The sequence below is a fragment of the Equus quagga genome, unplaced genomic scaffold (assembly GCF_021613505.1).
Source record: "Equus quagga isolate Etosha38 unplaced genomic scaffold, UCLA_HA_Equagga_1.0 251_RagTag, whole genome shotgun sequence".
Taxonomy (NCBI): Eukaryota; Metazoa; Chordata; class Mammalia; order Perissodactyla; family Equidae; genus Equus; species Equus quagga.
In genome coordinates this window covers 3,953,645-3,975,332 of record NW_025799859.1, presented here as the reverse complement: position 1 = coordinate 3,975,332, position 21,688 = coordinate 3,953,645, and the positions used below count along the sequence as shown (strand labels likewise).

The 21,688-nt window shown below is 33.9% G+C and overlaps 1 protein-coding gene across 1 annotated transcript in view; it reads left to right on the top strand.

Annotated features, from left to right (window-relative positions):
* LOC124233810 (low-density lipoprotein receptor-related protein 1B-like) overlaps positions 1 to 21,688 on the top strand; it is a 792,861-nt gene that overhangs the window by 759,304 nt on the left and 11,869 nt on the right. Inside the window, exon 81 of the mRNA XM_046651030.1 lies at positions 19,716 to 19,792. Within this exon, the coding sequence (XP_046506986.1) occupies positions 19,716 to 19,792 (77 nt within the window). The remainder of the gene's footprint in view (positions 1 to 19,715; positions 19,793 to 21,688) is intronic.

Genomic DNA, 21,688 nt, shown 5'->3' with positions numbered 1-21,688 from the left:
GAAAGAGGAATAGCACAGAGAACAGGTCTGAAAATAAAAGATGAAGCTTGTTTAGAATAGATCATAGACTATGTGGCATAATGGGAGGAGAGAAGAATAAAGATGTACGTTGGGACAAGTTTGTGAGGTACATTTTGTGCTATGACACAAGAGTGGGTTTATAGAAAGTAGAGTAGAGGATTAAGGATGGAATCCTAGGAAATACCAATGTTGGATACTGTGTTATGGAGGAATCAACAAAAGTAAATGAGAAGAAAGAGCAGATCCTCCAAGTCAAAGGAGTAGAGAGTGTCAAAGAATATCAACTCCAGACAGTTCAAGGAGGATAATAATTATAAGTAGTTTATTGGATTTTGCAATTAGGAGGCCATCATGAGAGATGTTTTGAAAACCCTATATGGCAGAACCCGGACTGTAGTTGGGTAAGTGAAAGGTGACAAGGTAGAGAAGAATGTGGATTCCTTTCTGAATGTTTGGCTATGGATAAAATGAAGGAAAAATAATGGTAACTTCAAGGGAAAGTGAGATCTAGAGGAAAATATTTTTATAACAAGAAGACAAGTGTTCAAGAGAACTGTTCTTTCATTATTTATTAAGGGCCCGCTGTTAAGGGACTATGCAGCATGGAAAGATGGTTCAGACACATTTTATGCTCGTGTTTCTTAGAATTGAAAATTCTAGAATACAGAAAATTTCCTAGTTTTACCCAGGATATTTGTAATTCATACAGTACTAAAATGTAAATAAATACAAATAAAATTTAATATAAAGTGTCTCTGATCGTGTGCAATATGAAAATTGTCCAGCTAAGAGAATATTAGAGAAGAGCCCTTCAGGATATTATTTTTGTGGTTGATTCTCCTTATAAGGGGAGATTTTTGGAAACACATTTTAGCCTCAGATTTCAATTGATAGTGGTCATGTATCTTTAATGAAAAGCTAGTACATACTATTTCATCTAAAAGCCTTTAGAGGAAACAAAAATTGCTTGAAGAGATAAGACATAGTGCTTGCTCTAGTTCTGTTGGGAGTGCATCTTTCTTTTTTCGTAGAGTGAAAACTATTTGAATTGTACAGAACTTATACGCATTTGGAAAGTCTATAAAGTATTCAGATTTATGAAAGTGACAGTTTTTTTCCACATAGAAATTTTATTACTGTATTCTTCAGTTTAAGGAATAGATTTGTTCTTTGAAAGCTTTCACTTCTGTCTCTTGATGGCTGTTTTTACTTATTACTATGTGTGGAGGAAAAAGAAAATGCCAACGAAAAGCCTGGAAAAAAAGAAAATCTAAGGCTTTTTTTATGTCTATTTGGAAAGAGTTTGACATTTATTAAGGTAGGTGTATTAAATAATGATAAAACCAAATTTTAATAAAATTTAATGTGTTGGTTGTATTGTCACTATTTGTATTGTTAAATAATTTTTGCAGTGAGGTATAGAAATTATTAATATTGTGAAGAACAATTGAACTCAATAGCAAGTTAACTGTGTCTTTCTACTTCTAAGAATTCTTGCTACAGTCAGACTTTTATTTATATTGGGTTTAAGTTTCTTTAAAGCATAGACCTACCTACCCAGCATTATCTCCCACCCACAGTACATTTTACCCTCCAATAGTAAAGAAATGTTTGTAGCTACCCTACCTCTCTTACCACCACCACCATGCTTACACACACATGGGCACACACTGCCTCGCCCAGAACCATAGGACCATTCCACACCCAGATATCTTTGCTTAAACAGCTGACTGAACCCAAATAGCTCTCCAACGCTTTTTTCTTCCTAACTGTTACTATCCTACTGGTCTCAACTGAGGGATCATGTCTGTACGTGGCGCATGGCAAGTGAAGAGTAAATATTAATTGACTTGGACTTCACTGAAGTGTTTCAAAAGAGAAGAATCAAATTTTAGTGAGAATATATACATTTTATAACATATATTTATATATATTATATGTACTATTTTAACATATTTATATATGCTACAATACACATACCTTATTTATACATTTATAAATATATATATGTGTATATATATATTATATTAGAGTTCTCCAGAAAAACAGAACCAATAGGATATATATTGTTTATATATATAGAGAGAGAGAGAGAGAGATTTATTATAGAAATTGACTCATGCAATTATGGAGTCCAAGAAGTCCCATGATCTGCTGTCTGCATGCTGGAGACACAGGAGAGCCAGTGGTGTAATGCAGTCTGAATCTGAAGGCCTGAGAACCACAGGAACTGATGGAGTAAGTCCCAGTTCGAGTCCAAAGGCCCGAAAAACAAGAGTGTGGATGTCCACGGCAGGAGAAGATGGATGTCCCAGCCCAAGCAGAGAGAGTGAATATACCCTTCCTCTGCCTTTTTGTTCTCTTCAGACCCTCAGTGGATCGTATGATGCCCACCCTCATTGGTGAGGGCCATCTTCTTTACTCAAGCTTCTAAGTCAAAGGCTAATCTCTTCTGGAGCCCCCCACAGAGCACTCAGAAATAGTGTTTTACCAGCTATCTGGGCATCCTTAGCTCAGTCAAGTTGACACATTAAATTAACTTACAGTCACCCCCACACCCACAAATGTGAGGTGTATATATGTGTGTAAATTTTGCTTTTTGTCGCTGATATGAGATGAATTGTGTCCCTTCTAAATTCCTATGTTGAAGTTCTAACCCCCATACCTCAGAATGGACTGCATTTGGAGATAAGGCCTTTAAACAATTGATTAAGTTAAAATGGGGTCATTAGGGTGGCCCCTAATCCAATTATGACTGGTGTCCTTATAATAAGAGGAGATTGGGACTCAGAGAGAGAGAGAGAGAGAGATCAGACACACGCACAGAGAAATAACAATGTGAACACACAGTGAGAAGGCAGCTGTCTGCTAGCCAAGGAGAAAGACCTCAGAGGAAACGACAGCTGGTGACACTTTGATCTCAGACTTGTATCCTCCAGAACTGTGGAAAATACCTTTCTATTGTTTAAGTCACCTAGCCTATGGCATTTTGTTATGGCAGCCCTAGCAAACTAATGTAGATTTTGGTGCTTGAGTGGCGTGCTGCTGTGGAAGTGACTTTGGAACTGGATAACAAGTAGAGGCTGGAAGAGTTTTGAAATACATGTTATAAAAAGCCTACATTGGCTTGAAAAGATTGTTGATAAAAATATGGGCATTAATGGTGCTTCTGCGAAGGTCTCAGAGAGAAATTAGGCAGATGTTCTTGGAAACTGGAGGGAAGGAGATCCTAATTATAAAGTGACCAAGAACTTGGCTGGTAGTGTTCTAGTGTTTTGTGGAAGATAGAACCAGCAAATGATTAACTTGGATATTTAGCAGAGGAAATATATAAGCAAAGTGTAGAAGGCAGGACCTGTTTTTTCCTTGCAATTTATAGTAAAATTTGAGAGGACAGAGATAAATTGAAGGAATTATTAAGCAAAAAGGAACCAGAACTTGAAGATTATGAAAATTCTCAGCCTATCCATGTGGCAAAAAATGAGAAAGTATCCTCTGGAAAGAACATCAAGAGTGTCGTTGGACAATTATTTGCTATAAAGAGACTACAAGTGTGACTCATGTATCCGATCAACCCTCTGAACATAAATACTGCCAGTTTGGACTGAAGGAGATGGAGACAGGAAAAGAAGAAGGAAGACTGTCAAACTTCTGAGATTTTACAAGAGGGAACAATAGAGCTACCTGCTGCAAACATGCATTATCCTTCGAGGAAAGGGAAGAATGACCCTGAAGGCAGTTCAGAGGTCAGCAGGGCTGCCACTGCCACCAGGGTTCCAGAGAGTGCAGGCCCAGGGGCAGGGCTATCTCCTCCGCAATTCCATAGGCCAGCGCCAACTCCTTAGTTTCAGCAGGCCGGGCTACCACCCCAGGGTCAAGTGAGTGAACTTCTGCTCAGGGCCTTGGTGTCAGAGCTGCTGCCCAGAGCCTCAGAAGTTGAACCATCACCCTCAACTGAGAGGACAGTGGGCCACCACCCCAGAGGGCCCAGAAAGAAGACAGAGCATCAGACCAGAGAAGATTATTCTTAAGCCCCAATCTAATAGAATTTGGCTTCTTAGGTTTCAGACTTCCTTGGAACCTGTGACCCTTTGTTCTTTCTAATTTCTCTCTTTTGGAGTGGATTAAGAATTCAGGGGCTATTGGGATGAGGTGGATATATTTTGCATACAAGAAGGACATGAATTTTTGGAGACCAGAGAATAAGTAGTATGGGCTGATTTGTGTCTCCCTCAAATTCATAAGTTAAAGCCCTAACCCTTGGTGCTTCAGAATTTGACTTTATTTAGAGATAGAGCATATAAAAAGGTAAAAAAGTTAAAATGGGATTGTTAGGTGGGCCCTAATCCGATATGACTGGTGTCTTTATAAGAAGAGATTAGGATACAGGCACACCTTGGGGGGAGACCATGTGAAGATAGAGGAAAAAGACAGCCACCTACAAACCAAGGAGAGAGGCCTCAAAGAAATCGAAACTGCTGCCACCTTGACCTTAAAGTTCTAGCCTCCAGAATCGTGAGAAACTGAATTTCTGTTGTTTAAGCCACCAGTGTGTGCTATTCAGTTATGGAAGCCCTAAACTAAAACAATCACCAATGCATTTAGGCTGGGAAATCCACTGGTGGCCACTCCATTAGGGACATAATATTTTTATAAGATTTCCCACCTTTCCACAGCCTCCTTTTAGTTATGAATCCTCAGATGCACAGCAATCCCTCCTCAGGCAGATCCATCCCACTGAAGACTAGGGAGGTATTGAAACCTACTACTAAACATCTACTGGGCATAAATCACCAGCACTTACGAACTCATGAAAAAATATAGCAGAAGACAACGAGGAGGTCAGGGATTCCTCCCCCTAGAACTCTTCCTTCTGTCATTTGGATTATGAATGCAAATTCAAACCTTTATTCTGCTCACATGGGTCTCCTGTATTGACAGTACCAAAGGAATCCATTTATTGGGAGGTATCATCACCATCAAAGTGAGACAGACAGTAAGGAAATTCTGTTGATTCCACAAGATAGAGTAGGTGGAAAGAGCATGTGTTTTGGAGTCCTGCTTACCTGGATTCATATTACCTCCACTTACTTTTGATGTGGCCTATTGACCTCTCTAAGCCTTAGGTTTTTCTTCTTTAGGAAGATGATTCTACTATGTACATATAAAAATCTCCATAGGAAAGAAATGTTATATGAGCACAGATAAGATTAGTCTGAAGACCTGTGTTCAGAGCCACTAGACCCTTTATTTCTGCTTGAGTTTGGCCATAACTATGGCTCCAGACTTACAACTAGCTTTTATTTTTAAATCTTGCTGGTGCAACACTGTGCATCTGGTTTTATTTGGGGTAATTTGCTGAAAGTTTTCTTGGGTATCCAAAACTCTAGCTCCTGCCTTTGGCAAGCAGCTGTTGGCTGAGATCTTAGCATTGTAGTTAAAGTAGCAAAGATTCAAAAACTCCAGATATGTTTTTGCATACACTGCATTTTTCATCCGACTTTTCTTCAGACGGTGATTTTAGTTTTTTTAGAAATTACTCAGGGTTCTTTATGCTCCTAAAGTCAGCTAAGCCTACACTTACACCATTTGGACAGACCTTGATAAAGAATCATCTAAAGCATTCCTTCTCATGCAAGAATAAAAAAGCTCCTCAATGCCAAGTGGTTTTTTTTTCATGTTATTATTTTTATTAGAGCATGGGTATTTATTTTAGAAATAAAATTATTAATTCTGATAATTTTTCAAAATATCTACATTTCCTAGTAATAACTAACTTCTATTTTGGTTTCTATTCTTTTAGCTTTTTATGCAAATATACGTTTGCAGAGTATTATATACTAAAATGAGGTCATATGATAGACACTCTTATGTTATTTACTTTGCAATACATTATGAACATCATTCCACATCAATGTATGTAATTAGATGCTTTTATTCTTATTGGTCACCCAGTGTTCTGTTGTCTGGGTTTTCCCTACTTTATTTAATCAACCAAATATCTTTCAATAATTAGATATTGTGTATTTTCTGGTTTTCTCTTTTGTTGTTTTTTTAACTATTTTTCCTAGGATAAAATTATGTATGTAAATATCGATGTACTTATCTCATTAGTTTTCTAGGATTAAGACAAAGAAGTGGAAATATTGGGTCCAAAAGTACAGATTTTATGAGTCAAACTAGGTATGATTTGGGGCAAGTTACATTACTCTCTTTCTATCACATTTTCCCTGTCTGTAAAGTGATGCGTTTGGACCAATTATTCACTAATATGCTATAAAACTGTAAAGCACAATGTATTTAAATATGAGTCTCATTTTAATTTTTCTTTAGAACTGGTTTAAAATTGTGTCAGAGTCACAACCCCAGATACAAATTCTCACCAAATTCCTCCAAAATACCTAGGAAGACACTGAAAAGGCAAAGATTCCCATTAGCAGCAAAATTAAGAATAATAAAAAATCTATTGTTAGCACTATGCAGTAACTGAGGAGCTAATCATAAAATTCTTGGGTCATAATTCAATATCTATACTTAATTTTTCTCTGTGGTTTTATGATTTATTTTCCTGATACTTCAAAAATAATATACCAGGACGTATCTAGGTATATAAGTAGCCTGTTTATGCCTAACTTCAAGAGAGATAATAGGCCTTTCTACTTATTTCTTCTTATAACCCCTACTCTAGTAGATCTACAGTCTATAAGAACGAGAATCCCAGGTGTCTGTCCCTTGATTTGTTCATACTTTGCCCTTTTAGATAACAAAAATACTGCCAATCTTCTTTTCCTGTATCCACTCATCAACAAATATTTATTGAGCACCTGCTATACACCAGACAACATCCTAGGCATCAAAGGATAGATCAGTGAACAAGATAGACAAAAATATTGGCTATGTAGCTTGCAGGTCAATGGTTAGCTGTTATTGATGGAATTTGGGAAATATTTTTAAATTACTTTGAATTTAAATATAAATTAAAATACTTTGTAAAAATGGTTTTCTGTATAATTCATATTCTCTTTCAAAATAGAATAAAAAACCAAGTTTTTAAAGTTATTTGTATTGTCGAACAAGGCATAACCAAAAAATATCTAACTCTGATATTACATTACTTCTGAAATCATATCAGTTCGGGTACTCATTGTTTTGAAAATGGCAATGTGGTAAAACTCCAAGATATTTCTTATAATATATATTATTGCTTCTTGCCCGTAGCAGGAACAATTCTCCATGTGGGCAAAAACAAGATAGCGCTGTTAGTTTTTATGTTTTACTTCTTCATTTCAAACAAAAGCTAAAAATAACTTGCTGTGGGTATTTTCCCCCAACTTATTATTTTTTTCCCTTTTAGTTTCCTTGTTGGTTTGGTTAGATTTATATGGACATCTGTTTTTTTGTTTGTTTTTGGGGAGAGGAACTATGGTTTTCCATGAAATTATCTCCTTCCAGTAAGAGGTTATGTCTGATTATTATTTTGCCCCAACAGCTTTGCCCCAACAGCTAGCACACATTCTGCATGTAATACGTGCTTAACCAATGTTGCTAAAAAATAATGTCTTGGCGCCTGTATTATATTGTGAGATCTGACAACCTATGATACGATCATGTTTCTATCATTATTGTAACACCACATCTTAACTTCATTAAGAAATTTTCAAAAAATGCAAGAGTCACAAAAAAATAGAAAAGTGATTCATTTTACCATTTTTGTGCTTCTCTTTCTCATCTTTATGGTGCCTTCTAAAATTATCTCAAAATTATTCCCAAGTATTCTGGAACTCAGGTTAAATATCTCTCTAAATAAAGAAGCCTTAAGTAAAAGACTTTACTTAAATAAAGGCTTAAGTTAAACAAAAAGAAGGCTTTAAATAAAAATAGTCTTAATTCACTATCCTAACTTATTGGGGAAATTTAATTTATTCATTTTTGTTCTCTCTTCTCCTTGCCTTTTGTGTGTTGTTTTTACTCTGGGATTCTCCCACAAAAATGGATAGAGAATAAGAGGAAAGTAGGGTATAGCCCTGCCCTTCAAGGCCTCTGAGTCTATTTGAGGGGAGAGTCGAGGAGAGAAGGAATGTGACATAGTCTCTGGGGGTTTGAGTGGTGTGAGACGAACAGTGCTGGTGAAGGAGTATTGGACAGGGAAAGAATTCGGAGGAACATAGTATGCTTACCTAAGAATCTGGAGTTCATTCTATAAGTAGTAGGAGAACACCGATAGCATTTGCAATATGCAGTATCACAGTCATGTGAATGTTTTGAAAAGGTCTTGACGACATGGTGCTCTGTTGGAACACGAAGCCATGGATTTGAAAAAATAGATTTTAAAATGAATGTCAATTTGCAATGTAAAGGAAGACAAAGCTTTTTTTTTAGTTAAAAAAATCGCTTTTTGAAAGTGGTTTGTTGGTAAATAGGGCACAAAAAAGAGTCAGCTGATAGAGGACATTATATCTTGAGGTTCAGTCTGTTTTCTTTGTTCACTTTTTCTTCTCCGTCCTTCTTTTGTCTTCTTAATATAGAAATGCTAACAGCATCTACTTCCTAAGATTGTTTTGAGGATTAAGAAATGTAATATATGTAAAGAACATAGGATATTCAACATAGTAAACCCTTAAAAAATGTAAAATCTTAAAACTGTTGTAATTGAGCAGACATAAATGATCAGAAACTGGTATAATTTGGGTTACTAGGAGTCTGAAGATAAAAAATAAAGTGTGGGCTTTTTAAAAAGTGCTTGTTATTGAAAACAAAGCAAAATATGGCATAAATAAAAGATTAGTAGTGCAATGATAGTGGTAGTAATAGTGACTGGGAAGGGAATTATAATAGACAAAGCCCAGCTCAAGTCCTATGAGGGATAGCAGACAAAGAAAGAGCAGCAGATCTGCCCTCAATTACCTTAGAAAACACACACAGACACTAGCATTACAAACATTTTTGAAATAGATTTTAAAAATGCAGAAAGATGCAAAGTGCATATAAAAGTACCAAAGGGACATTCATTAAGAGAGTGACTTGAATTAGGCATTTTGTCATCTTTCTTTTGTGATTGTTCCAAGCTAATTATTTTATTAAAAGTCCAGCATTATTTTCAAAGTCCTTGCGGGGAGAAATACATAAGGAAATGTACAGGTACTTGAGAAGCCTTTGTTGGGGCTTTTGGAAAGAAGATAATGAGTTCTGCTTCTGTCACAAATTTTAAAAAGGTAAGAATTATTCTTCTCTTTTACAGCAGCTAATTAGGGTCTTGGTTTCTCAAAATATTGGCCTTGCAGAAAGGAGACTCCATGATTTGCTCTTCACTAGTTCTTCTGTCAGGCTCAGCAGCTCTTCCATGTGGACCAGTGACCTTGTGGCCCCATAGAGAATACTTGAGTGGAGCCCAAGGAAGTTGTCATGAGTGATTTCAAAGACATCACATCTTTTCATCAGGGGTATTGACCAATTCAGCTTAAGCAGCCTGTGTGGCCTGTATTTCAAGAGTCAGGTCATTGCATGTCCCTTATTTGTTTTCTGCCCCTTGGCATACTTTCAAAGCACAAAATATGAAATGTGCATGTCTTTTGGAGCAGTGAGGGCCTAGGAAAGCTGTCACATCAATATCTATTCTTTATGATCCCAGGTTACAAGTTGTATGTTGTTCTGGCTTTCACTGTCATAGTCATGCCATGGGGAAAAAAAGAATAGACATATCACATTTTTCTGAAGCAGTTTAAAGTCCAGTTTGTGCTTTGAAAGTACAAATGGCACTGCTTAACAAAGAACAACTATTACATAGTTATATATCAAGCGGCCATTGTTACGAAGCTTTGATGTAGTCACACTATTTTCGCTTCATTTTGGGACATGTTCTTGGCCTTTAATATAATCAGTAGATCAGAACAACCAAAGAAACCAAACACAATATAACTGCATATTATTTTCATTTGTGTAATTGTTACGTCTTTAACAATTTAAATTAATTTTGTCTTTATTAGAATGCTGTCCCCAGATTTTACTGCTATAAAAAACAACCACAAATTTCAGATGCTTTTAACAGCAAAGATTTATTTCTTCCTCATGTCCCATGCTGGAACAAGTCAAGAAAACTAGATTAATCAACCTTCACCCGAGTACTTGATCCCAAACTAACTTTATACAATTCCAAAGAAAAGATCAGATGCATAAGGCTTAATCAGCAACATTGGTTTAAGAGTAAAAAATAAATTAGAAATGATTTATGTTATCATCACTTAGGGAAATGCTTTTTTTTACCTATTTCACACTCGGATAGTAGCAGAAAGAAGCCAAAGGAGTATAGAAATTTAAACCTAATACTTCTTCCATTGAGCATACAAATCAGAAAGTATAATTATATTGATATTGGTGTGCCACATACAATCTTTAAATTTAATATTCATAATATTCTTTGCCATTTGACTTAAATTAACTTAGATGATGTGTAAATTTTATATACATTACGTCATTTAATCTTTAGGAAACCTGATTTTTTTTTTTTTACTTTTATAATGATCAACTTGCCTTGCACAAAAGAAAAAGAATGAAAGGAAGAAAGGGAGGGAGGAAGGAATACACGAAAGAAAGAAGGAAGAAGAAAAAAAATTGAGGGAGTAAAAAAGAAAAATACACAATAGAAAGATAAAATATGAAATAAGAAAGGAAGTGGATTTATTTATTAACAAAGTAAAGCTTAAGAAGCTAAATCTGTGAGAAATGCGTGACAAAAGCAGGAGGTATTGCTGTCCCCTGTTATTATTAATTAAAAGACTGAAATGGGTGAATTGGCTGAAGATATATCCTTTGTGAGGAGGGGAGACTAGATTATAACACGGATATGTCTAATTGTAAAACTTGCAGATGCGGTTCGTGTCACACCATGCCAGTACTTTAATTTCAGACGATCATTTAACTTAATTGATTGAATCAAATTACATTTAATTACATATTTGTTTGTTTGTTTTTTATATAAAACTGGTTTCCATGTCAAAGTACCTATCAGGCAAGCACCATTACAATTGTTGTTGTGGAAAGAAAATAAACATTTCTTAGTTGATCGCATCCTGGGACAAGAACTGAAGGGTATGGCACATGTATATGACACTTCTATGTATATATATGTATTCATATATGTTCAACCATGCATCCTCCATGCCATCATGCGTTCATTCATTCATTTGGTCAAAGAGCAAATGTACTGATTGACCACATATTGATTGAATACATATTGACACTGTGCCAGACACTGTTCCAGAAATGAGGAACTACAAAGTTGAATAATAGATACTCTCTACGTTTAAGTAAATCACAGTCTAACATAGTCAGAGGCAAATGCATATTTAGATATTTGTGAAGGCATATATACATAGAGAAATTAGAAAAAAAGAGTGTACCATATTTATCATTGTATGTTGATGAAATATACAAATGTGTATAACTACCCCCAAATTGCAGCTTTCTCCATAATGTAAAATATTACTGTAATATTTTATAGCATTTTAGATTTGTTGAAGACATTTGTCTCTACTTCCTAATCAATTTTTAGACCATTGCCTGCATAAATCTTCTCACCTTGAGGCAGAAAAGTAGTCTAACACTTGGATTAGGGAAGAAGTATGTGTTAATGGGCATCTTTTATCATAAGGCTTCACACGTTTCCATCTGCAACATGTTCCTATAAATATCAAGGGTTTTATGACTAATTAAAATTTATGCAGCATAGTCAAATTTGTTCATTTATATTGAAGCTTGACTTTAGCAAATCATTCTCAATTTTTCTCATTTACTCTTTTTTTGATTGCTTGTTTTGTTTTTAAACAATTAAAATTTTAAAAATCTTTTGAAAGTGCATGTCCTAGATTTTGAAGAAAACTGAATGGTAGAAATTGGGAAATTGATATCGGTGTTAATCCAAGGTCTCTTTATCAATTATAAATGTTTGGTTCTGGAAAGCTTTGATGCTACATTTTAGTGGATGTGTAGAAATCTTGTAACTAGAACAAAGGCCATGCTGCAGTACCAGAAAGGAGATAACCATTTCTATATCAGAATCATTTTTCAATGATTTGGGCTACAAATTAAAATGGCTGACACCAATATCTCAGCATGTCAGCACTACAACTGAGATTGAGTTGAATATTTTTAGAGAATTAGGGTTATGTATTGCACTTATAATGGCATTCACACACTGAAATCCTGGTAATAACACTTCTTGATATCCGTATCATTGCCCCAAATATCTGTAGGATTAATATACCTTAAACAATACTTAATAACTGCAGTTGGATACATCAGACATTCCCATCATAATTTGATTCACATTTCACCACTCTGCACTACAGAAACCCCAAGAATTAGGCAGGCCCTTTATTAAGTTTTTATGGAAAACTTCTTTATTGGTTACTCTTATTTTGTGCTAAAACATAAAATATTCAGGTAGCAAACTAGTTACTTTGTCTGCATGGCATGAAGCATAGAGGTTTCCACCCACTTTCCATGGCTCAGTATGTTTTGAAGCCAGTTTTGGAATTGGCCATTCATCTTGGCATCATGTAGGTAGAAATTTCTAAGGGGGTTGCAGCATATGTTGTTTTTCTTCCTACCTTTAGGTATAGAATTGTAACTACTGTTTCTAATGTAATAGCCTACTTTATGTCTTCAATTACATCCACCATGATACTTAATACTAATTTTATGATTATTCCTTCTCTCTTTCAGTTATTGCATGTAATGTATTCAGTTAAGTAGAAATCATCTACTTACTCTAAAAGAAAACCTTATGCCTTTCAGATCTGCTTTCAATAAAATTTCCTGGAGAATATCTAGATGGTAAAAGTTTTCCATTACTAGAGATTTCATTTTTTTTTATATTTATTCAATCATCATTTCACACTTCAGTGGCCATTTTTGCTCAAATGACCTGCATAGACTTTTATGTTTAACCATTTTAACTTAAACCAGCCAATCTTAACAAATTTCCTTTTATGGATAATTTCTTAGCAAACTAGATTTCATCTTTTCTTTCTTATTTCAACCAACTTCTTAAATTAAATCACATTAAATAATCCATTTTATTAATTTTATTTCTATCATGGCCACCTCTTCAAGTGAAATTTCTCATTAATTTTTATTTCTCCTAAAAATACTGTTGGTCAGAGTTTATTGACTATCTCATTATTTTTTTTTACTTCATCACATTAACACTTCTCAGAAATCAAGAACTCTTTCTGACAAATTCTCTTAATATTAAAGTAAGATTAGTTTTATCTTACTAATTTTATCGGTAGTAGGCAACACAATGATTTAATGTAATATTTTAAACGTAGGCATTATTATATATTACTATAGAGTTGAATCACATATGCTTACTACAACTAACATAAATATAAGGTATTATCTTAAACTTTTTGAAGATAACAAACCAGAGTAGGACCTAACTATTGCCATGTAAGAAGTAACAGTCAAATTTAGAGAGAGAACAGTACTGAATAAATGAAAATTGTACTACCAAGCTGTATATCAAAAAATACCAAGTGAGTGAAATATAGAGTAAATTCTTGTGAAAGTTCAAAATTGTACTAATAATACAGATGAATACGATGGATCTTTAAAGATATATTAGACACATCTACAGCATTTTGGAACCAACACAAAAATATGAAGTTGATATCAAGAAGGTTATTAACACCCTTTAATAATATATCCCTCCCTGTCACTGCCAGAGACAGAATATGAGGCATTACTGACCATAATTCTGAGCCAATGTGGTAATTCTTACAATGTTACTACTTAAAAAAGTGCATTTATTTTCCTTTGTTCAGAAAATATTTTGACTTTCTTATTAAGGGACTGGTGGCTTGAAGGAGTAAGGAAAAGCATTTCTTCCTACTCCTGCGCTGAATTAGAAGAATCATCACATTGTTATAGAAAACAATGATGAAATAATAACCCCACATTTTGTTTCTACCACTAATTAGATATGCTTTTTCTGGTAAATAATTTGAACACACGTTTCCTCATTTTATACAGTGAATAATTCCATCTCATAAGTTATTATAGAAGTTGAATAAGAGTATTTTTTGTATGAAAATACTTATCCGAGGATCTGACACAAAGTTCAGCAAATATTAATTGAACCTTATGTAAAATTTCATGTCAAAGTTAGGGTAGGGAATTTTTGAAGCATGTTAAAATTATGAATCATTATGCATATATGAAATAATTTTATCTAAGAACGTTGTAAAATAATACCAGAAGAAAAAGTTTTTTAAAGTAAAATTAACAAACAGGTGAATAAATATCTAAATATGTTAATATGTTCCAAATGCAATGAAAATTTTTTTTGCATATTGCAATGCTACTGTCTTCAAGGAGAGGGGCATAAAAGATGCTAGGGCCTACACAAAGTGGGAGATTCAGTGTTAGGAATGTCATGCAAATGGAGTCATGGTCTCAACACCAAAAGAGTGAAATTTGCAGAATTAATTGGGAAAAAAATGACTTTTTATTTTCTAATTTGCAAGTGACTCTTAATTTTCCAATTTTTTCACTATATGGAAATACTATTATATACATCTGGTGCATAAAATGTAATCATATTTTTAATTTTTATTGAATTTTAATTTTTTATGTATTTTATTATTATTATATATTATTATTTATTTACTTACTTATTTTAATTTTTATTGAATGCAATTTTTGGAACACTGAAACATGCATGACACTACACACAGATTTTCTTTAATTTCTTTAATTTTAATTTAATTGTAATTACTTTTAATTTAGTTTTAATTTTCTTTAATTTCTTTAATCCCTTTGAGCCATATATTTTTTTCCTGTGTGTAGAAAGAAAAGCGTATATTAAAAGATTTTTCTTTCTGACTGTCTCTCCATCATCATGGTTAATAATGACAGCCTAGCACATATATATAAGAGGAGAAATTTAATTTCAAATTCTTTTAAGGCTCACCTTTGAATTTCACTTTGATCAGAAGAGTCCTATGACCTTTAAATTTAATGAAAAGAGGGAATAGATATTAATCTCATTATTTTATTTTGAAGTCCTCCCAAAGCGGGTGACTTTAGACCACATTTCTGCAAAATGACATAAGTAGTCCATGTAAGTTGATCATTGATACAGTGAAAGAAAATATAAGATTTTAATACACCTTCAGTATTTTACAACTGATTTCAATTCTCTTTGTAATAATCATTCTGCTGCTTCAGAGATATCATTATTTTGAACAGCTTAATTTTATATCATATTTACACTATTGAATGTAAAAACCGTTCTTTTCTACAGATTATGTTTTGTCCCCTTATATATACCAAACTTATTTTGATATTTTAAAAATGTGTGCTGTGCTTCCTAGCAATATCTGCTACGCTATTGCCTTTCCACAAAGATCTTCCCCTGTGCTACAGAAAATTGCAATTGAAACAGAGAATATGGTAAAATATTGTAAGCATACAATACTGCACAAACTGTTAAATGAGGCAATAAGTTAAATAACCACGCCTTTCATATAGTAACATTCAGATGGGAATTAGTGACCAAAACCAAAAACCCACTCAGTTTATTAGGTACTATGTAAAGAACTTTTACCAATGTTGGTTAATCTTTTGAACAATCATGCTGAGTGTGCATATTATTATTCCTATCCTACAAATAAAAAAATGATTGAATAATATTTGGTATAGAATGAAGTCTGTGGGAATATAATAATAATTTATCTCAAATATTTCTTGAAGTGTGATTTGTGAATTACTTGCATCAGAGTCACTTTGTTAAAATGAAGATTTCTGGCCACAACTCCAAGCAGCTTAATGAAATCTCTGTCTATGGGACTCCAGAATTTGAATTTTAACAAATTTTTCAGTTGAGTAATCATTAATCTAAATTAGAACATAAAAAAATGTGATAAAATATGTTATCATTAAGAATATTTTCTACATAAAGCTATAGTGGAAGTGGAAGAATAAGGTTAAGAAAACAATGTAGCAGTAAATTATTTTTCTTTTTAATGTCACTGGCCTCTGAGAGAAGGAGAGTAGTCAAACAGAGTGTTAAATCGACAGCTCTTTATCAGGCAGCTATCGACTTCAAGAATCTGCTAGGAGCAATATCTTCATAACATGGTGTGAACAAAGAAGGATAAACAATTGTTTAACTAAATAAGAATATGTCTATCTATCTATCTCTCTATCTATCTCTCTATCTATCTATCTCTCTATCTCTCTATTTGTGATCCAACAATACTTAGGTAAAATTCTTAAAAGTGTTTAAAAAGCTAAATAATTCAGAATGGTGTAGTGATTAACACATAAGAAGAAGCTGATATTCATTGCCCTAAGCTTAAGGACAGCGAGAAATAACTGTAGAATAAGTTTAAAAGGAAAGATATACACGTATTTGTGATGGTGACAAAAAAAAAAAATTCTTGGGAGGGCCATGCAGGACTAATTTAAAGATAATTGTCTGAGGATGAATAGCAGGGAGCAGTGGATTGCAACAGTACAGATTAAAGATGACCAGGGCATGGACTATGGATTTTGCTTGAGGAATAATGAAAGACAGATGCCAGAGATACTATTGTCAGCATGATTATGCAAATACTTCAGTGGGGAATTGGACAGGAAATTTGGATGATGTGCACACATTCCAATTCTTAAATGCTCTGCCATTAATGGCTTTGATCATTGTAGTCTACTCAGAATATGAAGATTTATGAATTTCTATAAAGATGGTAAAAATACTTGGTCTTAAATCAGCCATTGGAAGAAGAACTTGCGGAGCAGCAAATGCCTTAAGTAGTAATTTTGTGAGGTAGGCAACAAGAATAATGATTTCTATTTGATTTAATATCTAAAAAGAGATTATTTTTTAAGACTGGAACAAATGTAGAACAGTGGAACATGTCTTATTTTATCTTTGGCCATAAAACATCGTTTTATAAGGAGTATAGGGAAAATTACAAGGTGATCATCAACTGATTAAGATGCATAACTGTTAAAATTAATTATTTCTCCAGCACAGTCTTTGAGAGTTATTTCCAGTATGTAATACGTAAAATATTCCCTGAAGATTAGAAATTTAAATGTTTCCACAATTTAAAAGAGAAGAGCATTATGACTACTAGCAGGTGATTTCTTTTATCTATCAAAATACTAGGTTCCAAGCTATAAATAAAATACGAAATTAATCAATATTGTTAAAAAATAATACTCATCCTACTTAAATAATTCCAGAATTTGGAATAAGAATCCCACTATCCTTATCTTCTTTGTTTATCCTTACTCTCTCTGCTCTTCTGGAGTTGTAAAGGCATATCTTTTGTAACTTCCTAAAGTAATTAAAATACATAATATTCATTTCAGAACACAATCTAGTCAATTAGCATTTAATCTCCCAATTCCTGAGCAATTCCATTTTCTGACTTCCAGGCATCTCAGTGTAACGATGAGCCCCAGAGGTTCTGATCTCTAGCAACATAACAAATCCTATCTCAGGCCATTCCTCTTATTTAACGTGAACACTGATTTAGGTTTTGGGGGTCTTTTTTTAAGCAAAGGAGGTAATGTAAAGAGCAAATTTTGATATTTTTAATCAATCATTCAATATAATTGCACAAAAATAGGGGCCGGCTCCGTGGCCAAGTGGTTAAGTTCCTGCGCTCCACTGCAGGCGGCCCAGTGTTTCGTCGGTTCGAATCCTGGGCACGGACACGGCACCACTCATCGAGCCACGCTGAGGTGGCATCCTACATGCAACAACTAGAAGGACCCACAACTAAGAATATACAACTATGTACTGGGGGGCTTTGGGGAGAAAAAGGGAAAAAATAAAATCTTGAAAAAAAAATTGCGCAAAAATAGCCTTGTGCACATCAGCTGTATGATAAAATCACTAAGCAATCAGTATTTTTTTTGTTGTTGGAACATGCAAAACATCCTCAGTGGTCAATTAGGAAGACCTGACAAATGTAAAGCTGCATAAAGCAAAAAGAATTTTACAACGATCAGAATTTACTCTAATGACGTTTGCAAAATCTTCCTGAACATCTTATTTTGAATTACCTATGGATTGTGTCAAGAATTAGAAACTGTGAAGAATTGGGACAATTTTCTAGATCATTCGTCTGCAAAACCACAACTGAGGAAGAAAGGAAATGATTTTTAAAAGTCAGTGATTTTATTGGTTGTTCACTTTATTATAATTATTTAAAAATATGCTCATTCCATTACCTCATTTCAGTATCATAGAGTCACAGACCTGGCCTGAAGGTTTATTCATTTATTTTAATGATTTACTTGTAGTAAGGTATATAATAAATGCGACATATAGAAAAAAGATGTGTAAGCCTTTCATAAAGAAGCTAAACAAAAAGGATAATGCTTAAGTGATCTAATAATAATTTAACGATATTAATTTTTATTTAAATCATGCTCCATACTCATAGTTTTACAATATCATTATTAATCAAATAACTGTATTTTTGAATAGTAACTATTGTCAATTATGCTGAAGTTAATATATGATTTTGTGAAACAGATTTTTGTTTTTATGATTTGAGTTTGTCAGTAATTATGATTTTATGAGATTTGCTCATGTTTTAGGACAGCCAATACTGTCTTAATGAATATCACAAATAATTCACACAGCATAATAGAAGCCTAGTTCCACCAACAGCTTCAGCTATCTGAATTGGCTACGACAGAATTGGCAGAGACCTTGAGATTTCAGTTATTTAGTTTGGCCACCATGCCCAGAGAGCTCTACTTGGAATGATTCTGGAAGCTGTTCTTTTATTGTGCACAACTATTCTTGATATGGTGGCATTTGACAGTCATTTTAAATAAGAACAGAAGCCAATTAAATGGTTTCTCTGTGGATTTCCTCTGACAGATGCAGAGAAGCGTCTTGTGTTAGCCAATAGGCATTGTTCGAACATAGCTAACCCTTTCCAGCATTTATTTTTTGATGCAACCAGCTAATTATATAGTTGTGATTTATGTTTAAATGAAGGATTTTAATCAGATGTATTATTTTAAACCTCTGCTAGAGTTCGTGTCATACAGTCATGGTGCTTATATGGGGAAGACAACTTCTCCCAATAAAATCTTGGGCACAGTCTCTTGATTCCATGGTAATAGAAGGATGATTTTAAATGAGAAGGCAGTATATTTCCCTATCTCTGCTTAGAGGAGTAAACATTCTGCAGCTTCAACTATGAGACAGATGACAATTTGCTGTTTGGTAGTTAGTTCTCCTTTAAACTTTAGAACAACTAGAAAAATAAAATCACAGAAACTTAATAAGGAAGGATTTGCTTGACAGGCAAACTCAATTTTTATGGTGGCTAACTGTAATTTTTCTTATTTCTCAAATTAATTCCCAATTTTTAATTAAGATTTCGGTTTTCCTCTAAAATATACCAATTTTAAATTTAACATAGGATAGAGGAAAATGACTATAAAACTAAATTTTAAAAAGTATTTTAACAAGTGAGGTGCAGTTGAAGTTACCCTCAGCATACTGACAATATGCAGGAAATCAGCGGAAATCTCTACCTAATATTCATGAATCTGTGATGGCTGGCTCCTTCTTCATCTCACTGGGTTGAAGATACTACATTAGCAAACTTGTAGGTTTTGCTATGTACTGAATTTTTTTCTTTTTTGAATCTTTCTAGATGTTCCACCAACTGGTCAGGCACACAATGTGAAAGGCCAGCCCCGAAGAGCAGCAAGTCTGATCATATCAGTACAAGTAAGTTCCTTGGATTATTATCCTGGGTGTTCTACATAGTGTAGAAATATATTTTTTGTTTGTTTTCTTTTTATGCCATTATTGAGAGAGTAGAGTCTTGGAAAATCTTCTTCATGGAATTTTGCAAGAGATCCACTGCTATCCAGGTGTTTTTTGAAAAGTGAAACACTGAGCTCTTACCTGGTGACAGGATCCAGCATTTATGCGCTCTTTTAGGCAGTGAGAGTTCATCTCAAATTTTGACAGTTTCCAGAATGCATATCTGCAAACCTAGCATAAGCCTTTCTTAGGATATGTACATCAGCTGCAAAGGCTGCAAATATCACAATGCGTGTGAGAATACTCCAGGAAGAAAAAATAATTCCGGGTTATAATTGGAGCAAAGTGTATTTTCTTGAAATGCGTTTCAATGTGTCATGGAAAAATAGACTTGATTAGTTAATCTTAAGAAAGTATGTTAACAAGCAATTATTAATAAAAATCATAGTTGATTTATTTCTTCTTTGTCTTTAAAGTACTGGTTTTGAATATAATATATTTTATTCAAAATATATTTTATTTATTTTAATATATAGTTCAACATTTCGCAAGTCTTTTTTGTGCAGCTGTAATCTTAGGACACGTCTCTGATATGAAAGTTCATCTACGTCACCATTGTGTGTATTTTCCAACATCTTTAAATGATTTTATGAAGATTTTCAAATAAAAATCTGAAACAAAGTCACATATATTGTTATTAATTTGACCATGAGTGGAGAACATTTGAAAAATCTGTAATATCTATCAACTGGGTAAATATATTCGTGGAGAGGAAAAATAATATCCTTGATTTATGAATGCTACTTTACCAATTTTTCTCTAGTCCTTCACTGCTGATGAGAAAGCTTCCCTGAAGACAAACAAAAAAACATACCATGGAGTTTGTGAAAAAGAAAAGACACAATCCAAGTCAAAAGTATACAATTTTTGTACCTTAGACACAGGCTACCCCTGTTTGCTCATCCACTTGTTTGTTGCTATTGCCCCAACTAGTTTCTATATCATCACTTGAAATTCTTCAGGAAACATTGTCCAAAGTTCCACCCTTTAGAGATTACTTTAGGCTAATAAGCATAAGAATCTTTGCAAAATGGCAAATAGGTCTAAACTAAATAACCTAGACATGAATATTTGAATTTGGAGAGGTGAAGTGAGTGGTCTTTGCTCATGGAAGATTTTGGGTTTACCCTAGAATTTGTGTGTTGTCCTTAGGGAGGAGAAAGGAAGGGAGAGGCCTTAAGGAAAGTTATGGGCACAAAATCATAAGAATAGGGCATTAGGATTTGAGGAATTGGTCATAAAAGGTTGAAGTGGCAAAATATACCTTGCTTAATTTGACACTGCTAAAGGAGAGAAAAAGAATACATCCTCCTCTCTCTTCCCAGGATCTAGGGCTCATACTAATATTATTAATAATAATTATGGAGGCATACTAATTTATATACGATTTTGTGAACTAGTTACAAAACTCAACCATCGTTAATAGCACTTTTTTTAAATGGAAAATGCTTTTCAAGTTACTAGCCTGTAGAATGCACTGAATTTATAAATTGAGAATTGTGAAGACAAGGTGATGTAGGCTTTCTTTTATGGCAATTTCTCAATTATTTAAGATAAATGAGATACATAGCCTTGTAGAGAGTTGAAAACAATTTTAAATATTGGTAAAACTCTGCAAAGAAAGAGAGAAACAGAGTAGAAAGTCAAATGAATTTTGGAATTTTGTATAAGGTCCATCCACAAGGGAAAGTTTGGCGTTTGGAAAATGGTTTGGAGGAGGGGGTGCTAGATGTTTTTATTGGAGGATGACATCTCCAACCATTTGCAGGGGCCATAAGATCCCTAATAAGAAAAATG